The sequence below is a fragment of the Cryptomeria japonica genome, chromosome 11, assembly GCF_030272615.1.
Source record: "Cryptomeria japonica chromosome 11, Sugi_1.0, whole genome shotgun sequence".
NCBI classification, from domain to species: Eukaryota; Viridiplantae; Streptophyta; class Pinopsida; order Cupressales; family Cupressaceae; genus Cryptomeria; species Cryptomeria japonica.
In genome coordinates, this window is record NC_081415.1 from 270412401 (window position 1) to 270421998 (window position 9598).

Below are 9598 nucleotides of genomic sequence, written 5' to 3' on the forward strand. Positions count from 1 at the left end.
TGTCTTCAAACTTCCCTCTAAGGCTTTCTTCCTTAGCTTGTTTTACATGCTCATCACCGCCATAGATATTTTTAAGAGTATCCCATACCTCTTTGGGATTTACCTTATCTTGGACATCAATAAACTCAATGTCAGATAAACTACTAATTTGGGCTTCCATGACTTGCCCATTCTCCTGCATCTCTCTCTTTTGGTCATCGGTGAGATTATCGGTAGGGGAAACATAGGCATTCTCAACATAGCTCCAGTGTTGAGCACCCATGCTTCTAATGTATATCTTCATTCTGTCTTTCCATATACTAAAATTTTCTCTGTTAAACTTTGGAACTTCCCTCTTCATCATTAGACTGGGATCTTTACCTCAAGTGGTTAAGCTTATAACACAGAGGACCTAGAGGACACTTTGATACTAATTGATAACTCAATGATGAATGAATAGTACCAAACCGGTACTGAGAGGGGGGTGGTGAATCAATATAGACAAAAACACAATCTTAAACCGGTTTGTCTGCAGACACTATGCACTGACAGAGAAACAGTAACACCGGTCCTTAAACATAGTACAACTGACAAAACCCAGAATAACTGAGACAAGCATAAACCGGTTGACACTTATCTTCTCATACAATCTAACACTTCATTTCCATTTCACCCTAATGCATGAACAGGTAATCTACCATCAAAGATATACATATAAGTAACTAGATCAACATGATTCACCACTTGACAGAAAACAACATAGCATCACATGAAGAAGACATCACACATGACACACATATTTTTCATGTGGAAACCCAACTTGGAAAAACCACTGTGGGGATGAATACCCACAAGCTTGTTTTTGAACTCTTTAGAAGTCCACTCTGTTAGGAGCCTTGTCCGGTTAAAGACTGATACAATAGGTTCTGTTAGGAACCGATCCTATTAGGGATCACCCGGTTAAGGGATGGCTAGAATACCCGGTTAAGGGTTAAACCCTGTTAAAGGTTACCTTGTTAGAGGATTTCAAGAACTCAATGGTTTTGAGTCACCCTGTTAAAGGATTTATAGCAAGCCGGTTAAAGCTACCCTGTTAAGGGATTTCTCAACTGTTGAAGTGGTTAGAGATCAATAGGTATTACAATGATCTGGTAACAACACTCAATGCCAATGCAGATCTGCTTAAGCTCCTCTTCACCTTCTACACTTACACTCTGCAGGTATCACTTCTCTCCTCTGGTCTAGCAAGAATCATGTATCTCTTCTCTTTGATACACACACACAACTTTTGCCAACAACCCTAGAAAGAATCACAACATTGACCTTATAGGAAAATAGATAGGTCGGTAGCATAAACCCTAAACCTGTTAGGTTAAGGAATTCAAATGGTTCAATCCCGACCGTTGAGCACACTACATTAATCTCCATCGTTTGTTTTCCACCGATTTCATGGTGGCTGATAACCCATCACACATTTTCACCATTTACAGACTTTGCACATTCCCGAGGTAGATAGGAACAATCTCCTTCATGCACACAAGGCATATGTGGAAACATGATCTGTTCTTCATTATCATGCTGACTCATCACACAAAGTCACCAGTTGAGCCACACAGGCTTGAAGCACTTCAACTGGAAACCCTGAAGTTGAGACTACCAACCGGTAGTCATACAATGCTTCCATGTGCCAGTTCCCCTAACCATATACCGGTTCACCTTGAACAAACACATCGCTTCACATTGGCACAAATGCCGGTTCATAGTGTTATACCGGTTCTCTTCTCTTCATCATATTGACATCAATGACAACACACAATGTCATTATGTCCTCATACCGGTTCACATAATACCAACAATTAATAATCTCAAGCTAACACTTTTATTATATATATGTATGCATGTATGACTCTTGGCTGCAGGAGATTGTAGGTACAATATCGCATAGGTACGATGTTTGTCTCCACCTGGTTTCATAGGTTTGAGTGTTTCTCTCTGGTCCTTAGATTTTGGATTAGGTGGTCGTAAGACCCTCGTTTGACCATAGTCATGCTCAAGTGAGCATCATCAGTCATTCGTCAGTATCCACTTTGGTGGGGTATGTAGGTCGTCGGTCTGTTTGGCTTTCTTGGGTTGTGTGTTTTATGTGTGGTTAAATTGAGTATTTAATCCTTAGTATTTAATATGATTAAATGTATGTTTATGCATTTTAATTAAGGGACTAAATTAAATAGGTTCCCTTTATGCAATTAATCGTTAATTAGAATTGCTCAATTCCTATTTATAGCAAGTTCGATCTAAATAGTTAATTTTAATGATGAATATTTTATGTTATGCATTGGAAATGAAAGATTTAAATTTAATTTAAATAGAAATAATTTAATCTCTTTGGCATTTTGGAAATAGAAAGGGCAATTTCAATTATTTGAGAAAATCAATTTTAATTAGAAAAGCAAGTTTAATATATATGATTTGTTGAAAAGAATGATTTTTTATTTTTATTTAAAAAAATATATTTTAAATTGTATGGGATTTTTGGTCAAAACTTTTCCTATCTAACCTAGGTTTTGGAAAAATATGGGGGAGGATTATTTTGGAGAGTTATATTTTTGGATGGAAAAATTTGGGGCATTTTGTGGATGGAGTTTGGGTATTTTGTAGGTGGAGTTCATCTTCAACACCTCCAGGAAAGCATTCAAGGTTGGCATTTTGGTTATCCCTTTGTTTTTGTTGAAATTTGTCTGAATTTAAGGAGCTTCCTATATGTGTGTGGCTACCTTTTTCTTTTAGAAAACTTCGTCATTTTGGATATGAATTGAGAAATTAATTTAGCTTTGAATCCTTTGTTTCATGGATGTAAATCCATTTCTTCATTTTGGGAAATAAATGATGTGTTTAAAAATGACTGGATCCATTCTCTGTTTTATCTCAAAAAATTTCCGAGTCTATTTTATTTGGGGGTTTTGTTTGAAATTATAAAAAAAAATGCATATATCTGTGTAAATATCTTTTTAAATTTTGGAAAAATATCCCCAGAGGTTGTTCTTAGAAAAATATCCAAGTATTGGTTTCATGTTTAAAATGATAATATTTTGTTTTTGTCTGGGTTTGTGAATACCCAGAGATTGGGTATTGTTTTTTTTAGTTTTTTATAAATAAATAAATAATTTTTTTTAAACAATGATTTTAATTTTTTTATTGGGGGCTTTGGGGGAGGGAACCACGGCCTCGACCCATGGCTGGGGAGAGTCGTGGCTTCCCCAAGCCATGGGAGTAATCTTTTTGGCCTCCATAAAGTAGAGACACTATGTTTTTATGGCTTCTTTGGTATACCCCATTTTTTTTTTAATTTCTTTGAATTCTTGTCCATACGTTCCTTTGATTTCTTTCTGGCTAGATTGTGTATATATTCTCGTTATAATGTGGTGAATCATTTTCCATGTGGATCTTTGAGAAAACTAATCTGAGTGCTTCCGCATAGGAATCGATTTAGTTCTTTAAAATTATTGAGTAATGTTTAATAGGTTAAACTCTAAAATTTATATATCTATGCCTAAATTTAGTAAGGGTTATGTAATTTATTTATGTATTGTATATTAAGCTACCTTTAATGTAACCATTCCAGAATTTCTGTGTTGTTTTGTTGATTATTTGTTTACTTAGTAAGATATGCATATAGTATCTTTATTATTTTGAATGTAAAGTTATCTCCATATTGTAATTGTACAAAATTTGAATTCTAATGATATATAAAAATCATGTAAAATTGTTTTATCCATCAACTTGTAAATTATATTAATAAAGACTTTATACTATTTAACTATATATTAAACATTATTAAAATAATAAATTATATTAAGAAATACTTTAGACTATTTAATTATACATTCAACATTATTAAAATAATTGAATATCTTTATAGATTTTGATGTATAATACTGACATATTATATATTTAAAGAAATAATTAAAAAAAATATAGATTATATATAAAAAATATATTATTTTAAATATTTGACCAAATATTGCTATAAGCTCCAATCACATTGGTAAGAAAAATAGACATACTCTTGTCAAATATTATTAAACATTTAAGGTGACAACAAACATAATCCCACAAATCACAAGAAAAAGAGAAATGAGATTTTAAAAAATTGACTTAATGAATGGAAGATGCAAAAGTAATCCATTATGCACTTGTTATGCATGTCCTATACATTAACTGTATATGATTTGATTGCATTTTATAAGAATGTATTGCTAGTATTAAATAAAAAAATATCTATCTACTTTATAGTATTATAAAACTTTTTTATTTTTCTATTCTGGAGTATGCATCCTAGAGCTTGATTAAGAGGGCGAGCTAGTGAAACACAGGAAAAGAAGATTAATGTCTATTAATTATTTTTTGTGTAGCTGATTTTTAAAACTATGAGAACATGTCTTAGTTTTCTAATGTAGTATTTTTGTTCATGTAATAAGCATGGGTCTAATTCTAATGGATAGGTTTTTATATATTAGGTATATATATATATATATATATATATATATATATATATATATATATATATATATATATATATATATATATATATATATATATATATATATATATATATATATATTAAATCAAGTTCTCCCTAGGGGGTAGTACCCTTTATATTTCCATCAGAAAAACCTTACAAAGGTTGAAGGAGATGATCACTTTGGTTGTATCCCAAATGAATCAATTATACAAATACTTAATCCCATTGCCCGTAGCCACCAACCTATCCCCTACTCCATCAGGAAAGAGATCAACATTTTCCTGAAGGAAAGCTTCAAACCTTTCCATGTTATTCTCCTTAACAATGCTTGCCTTGAAAATGGACCAGGTCTTCTGCATCTTCTTCTTCTTCGCTTCCACCTGCAAGAAAAAATACCCCATCATACAACCATCTGCTAGGCTAGAGACTATCCCATCCAAGGCTCTCATTACATCGAGATAGATTCCTTCCTCCACTATCCTGCGCAGGATGCCATTGGCTAAGATGGGGTGGCCCTATACCTAAATAATCGGCTGAAATAGATCTTCCATTAGATGACCATCATGAACATGACCCTTGACGCAATAGTCAGGGCCCAAAATGTCTATCACCGTGACTTTCTCCTGCTTGTTAGCCTTTTTGAATAAATGTTCCACCTGTTCCTCAGGCGTTTCCTCCAAACCAACGATCTTTCTACATTTGTAGACAATTCCTAGATGATCTGTCATTCTCCTGAGTGCAGAAAATGAAACCCAGATTGGTTCGATAAATACCGTTCTTGGTGCACATCCATCAACGCTCCCCTTCCAAGGAAGCTTGAGGCGATCTGACTACTAGTAAAATCATGCATACTGGTGGGGAAGGACTTACCATGAACTCTCCCAGATTTCCTTTCTATCCACTGGGTATTCTCTATCGATCCCAACACCCTCTGCCGACACCGTCAAAACCATCCTACCTATCCAATTCCAGTCCTCGTAAAAGATTCCTTGTCCTTGGCAATGATTTCTTGAAGTGCAAGTGGCATGGTTTCTTGGTGTACTATCAGGTCTATCTCCATCCTGCTAAATTCTCTCATAGAGCCTTCCTCAATCCCCATATTCGCCAGATGGTTGACTGCTTTGTTTCCCTCTCGAAACGTGTGTTGGATCTGATATTCACCAAGGAGATTCAAAAGGGAATTTATCCTTAGAATCCATGCTGCCAATCACCAACTCTGAAATGCGGACTTGGACACACCATTGAGGATGATCTGAGAATCTCCTTCGATAATGAGTTTATCTATCCCATTCTTAATGCTCCACTAAAGCCCAGCCTCCAGAGCAGCTATCTCTACCACGTTATTGGTCTCTATTCCAATCGGACTCGAGATGGTGTGTACCACCTCCCCAACCTCATTTTTGATAATTGCTCCCGGACCACTCTAGCCTGGGTTCCCCCTACTTGCACCGTCAAAATTTAGTTTCTGCCACCCTATTGGTGGAGCCTGCCACGTGGTATTTTGCCTGAGAGCTTTTTTATCATTTAATTTATGATCACTACTCTGTTTGAAGGACTGAGATTTTTATATATCCGAGTCCCACTTAGATGAAAATTTGAGATTCACCCCTTGAATTCTACCATTGATTACTTCCTCTATCACCCTCTTGATCATAACCAATAGGACATGGACCTCCAAAGCTTCTTTTTTAAAAATCCTCCTATTATGTTCCTTCCAGATATGCCAAACTAGCAATGACAGGCTGACTATCCATAGGATGTCCCATTTTGAGAATCTGCCTCTGGTCGGCCAAGCCAACAAGAACTCCTTAAATGTTGAATTTCTAGAGGTGCTGAAATGCAATAACTCTAGTAGCCAATCCCAACATTGACTCGCAAAGGGACACCAAAAGAGAAGGTGGTTTGGCGTTTCCTCCTCCCATTTGCATAGGGTGCACCAGCTTGGCTCGGAGAACCCGATCGACTTCAATTTGCTCCCGATTAAAATTCTACCATGGATAGCAATCCAAAGAAAGGCTCCCACCTTTGGAAGAGGCCACTTGCCCCAACATAGGATTGAAGGCCAATCACCATTCTTCTCCCTCTTCCTCTAGAGCTCGTAACCAAGGTTAACTCTGTAATCCCCTGATTTGGAAGCACTCCAAAGTAAGCTATCCTCTTCCTCAGAGGGAAACACCTTCTTCAACAAGAGAATGTCTGAGAGCCTCTTTTGGTTGACTTGATGCCATTCCCCCACACTTTTCCATGACAAGTTTTGAATTTGGAGATAATCAGCCACCCATGGCCCTACAGATGCTTCCACATGGTTTACCCAGTCCTTATCCTCAAACAGGTCATCTATTGGAACATCCCCATTCCAAGAGTCCTGCCAAAATCTCGCTCTTTTACCATTTCTAATCTTCTAAGAGAGGTGATCAGTGAGCAGTTTGCGGCTTTCCCAAATGAATTTCTAGAAAGGAGAGCCTCTTGCTATGTTGGCCAGTGTCAAGATCTTGTCGGGGGAATTGGAGCCCAGGTATTTTGCTACCATAATTCTACACCATAGTTTCTGAGGATATTTAAACATCTTCCACCCCAGCTTAGCTCCTAACGCCAGATTCTGTAAATTCATCTTTCTCAAACCTACTCCTCCTTCTTCCTTGATCATGTAGGCCATTTCCCAATTAATCAAAGGGATCCTGCTTGTTTCCTTCGATCCCTCCCATAGGAATTTCTTAAGCAAAATGTCCAAAGCTAGGTAAGCTCTATTGCTTAACCTATAAAAAGACATGTAGTATACGGGGATGCCAGATAAAACAACCTTGATCATTTGAATTCTCCCGGCCTGCGATAACCACCATTTTTTCCAAGACGTCGCTTTGTGTTGACATCTGCTGATCACCTCTTCCCACATTTTGTTGTCAACTCTTCTAGAAAAGAGAGGAACACCAAGATAAGTAAACAAAAATTCTCCCACCGCAAAGCCTAAGATTTCTGCAATTCTTGACATGTGCCTTCAATTTGTGTTTAGGAAAAAGACCAACGATTTGTTCTTGTTCATACTTTGGCGGGAGCAAAACTCATAGGAGTCGAGCACACTTCTTATGGATTTTGCCTCCCTTTCCGAAGCCTCCCCAAACAAATTGTGTCATCTGCAAATTGGGAGTGAGAGATATGCTCCAGATCATCATGAATGGATATCCCTCGCCAAAGGCCCAACTTGACCTGCTTCTTAATGTTTCTACCCAAAGCTTCTGCCATAAGAAAAAATAAAAAGGGAGACATTGGATCACCTTGTCTCAAACCATTAGTATCCTGGAAGAATCCGCTAACGGAACCATTCACGAGAATAGAGAAGTTGACTAAAGAAATGCTATGCTTTATGCAATGTACCCATTTTCTTTATCAAAGCCAAACTGAAGAAGAACATCCAAAAGAAAGGACCACCTAGCTCTATTGTATGCCTTGCTGACATCTAATCTAATTACCATACCTGGGCTCCTGGTTATTTGCATTGAGTGAATGGTTTCTTTCGTAGAAAGGATGCTGTCCATAATTTCCCTACCTGGAATGAACCCATGTTGTTCAGAAGAGATGATCTTATTGAGCAGAGGTTTCAATCTGTTCATAATTGCCTTTGACACTATCTTGTATAGAGAATTGCACTGGGATATCGGGCAGAAGTCCATCATGGTCGAACACTCCTGCTTTTTGGGGATCAGAACTATGACCGTATTATTCAGTTCTCTAACGAACCTGCCTTTTCTCCTAAAATCTTCTGCCACCTTTAAAATATCTTCTCCCATGAATCCACAACATTTTTGGAAGAATTCCATCATCATATCATCGAGCCTAGGAGATTTGAATGGGGGGTTGTCAAAAGTAGCCTTCCTGATTTCCTGAAGCGTGAAGGGTTGCATTAACTGAAAATTTTCTTCCTCCGAAACTAATTTGGGAATGATGTCTAGCAAGGAGGTGGGAAGATGATCATAAATACTATCTCCAAGGAGTGCTTTGAAATGGTTAACTGCAATCCCTTCGATGACCTCCGCCTTATCTTTCCAGGCCCCAACCCCATCCTGAATACGAGTAATCCGATTGTTAACTCTTTTTTCTTTGACAGAGGCATGGAAAATTTTTGTATTCAAATCGCCTTCCCTGATCTAGTGCTTCCTACATTTATCTCACCAGTAAATTTCCTCTCTGAGCAAAAGTTCTGACAGTTTAGCTTTGAGCTTATTTTCTCTGATGAACTCATCATTGGATATGCCTACTGAGATAATGATGTTGTTTAGGTTATCTAACTCTGTTTCCACTCTAAGTTTCTCTGCAAAAATGTTCTTGAACGAGACCTCGTTCCATTCTCTAATGGTCTGCTTCACCATCTTGAGCCTTTTAACAAAGCGGAAGCTCGAGGTCCCTGAGAAAATATCACTTTCTGCCCACCAAGCTTCCAACTTTGGAGGAAAATCCTTATCTCTCCACCACATACTTTGAAATTTGAAACTCCCTTTGTAAAAATTATTGGCTTCCTGAAAACTTAATTGGACTGAGAAATGATCCGATAAAGGGAGAATGCAGGAGGCCAAGTTGAAGGCTGAGTCCATCCAATAAGGCCCTACCATAAATTTGTCCAATCTCTCTGAGATTCTTGCAAAATTGGCTCTCCTATTGGTCCATGTGAACTTACCATTTTTTGGGATAACATCAAGGAGGTTATTCGTGGACATGAATTCCCTGAAATCTTCCATCACCTTGTTGGTCATATGCAACCCCCCTTACTTCTCTTCTAGAGCAAGCAATGCATTGAAATCTCCTGCAACAATGACTCTATCTTTGACAGTGGAGGCAATCCTGTCCGAGATGTCCTTCCACAACTATGCTTTTTCTTCAATCTTTGTCGGACCATAAACATTGACTAGGGGGAAAACCTCATTTTCTGATAAACTATGTGGTACTCCAAACAACTAATGGTCAAATTTCTCCAAGTCCATCACCTTTATCTTATGGGGGTTCCAAAGGATTCCTAGACCCCTGACAGAACCTCTAGCTTCTTGAAAAAAGCCTTCCCACTGATTGCACGAGTGAAGAAAACTAAGGGCTTTATCCAAACATAGT

The 9598-nt window shown here is 37.5% G+C and overlaps 1 protein-coding gene across 1 annotated transcript; it reads right to left on the reverse strand.

Annotated features, from left to right (window-relative positions):
- Window positions 1-6590: 6590 nt before the first annotated feature.
- On the reverse strand, window positions 6591-8970 carry LOC131860177 (uncharacterized). Its single transcript, XM_059214553.1, has 5 exons — window positions 8786-8970; window positions 7974-8638; window positions 7596-7734; window positions 7029-7257; window positions 6591-6866 (listed from the first exon to the last, which is right to left on the reverse strand). Exons 1-5 carry the CDS (start codon window positions 8968-8970, stop codon window positions 6591-6593), a joined length of 1494 nt encoding a protein of 497 aa, XP_059070536.1.
- Window positions 8971-9598: the final 628 nt, after the last annotated feature.

Excerpts from the sequence above, each read along its gene's own strand:
- LOC131860177 (XM_059214553.1), bottom strand. The coding sequence starts at position 8,970 with ATGTGGTGGAGAGATAAGGATTTTCCTCCAAAGTTGGAAGCTTGGTGG. Across the intron at positions 7,258-7,595 it reads GGGAGGCTTCGGAAAGGGAG|GTTAAGCAATAGAGCTTACC; the intron begins GCAAAATCCATA and ends GTCTTTTTATAG. Across the intron at positions 6,867-7,028 it reads AACTATGGTGTAGAATTATG|GACTCTTGGAATGGGGATGT; the intron begins GTAGCAAAATAC and ends AGATTTTGGCAG.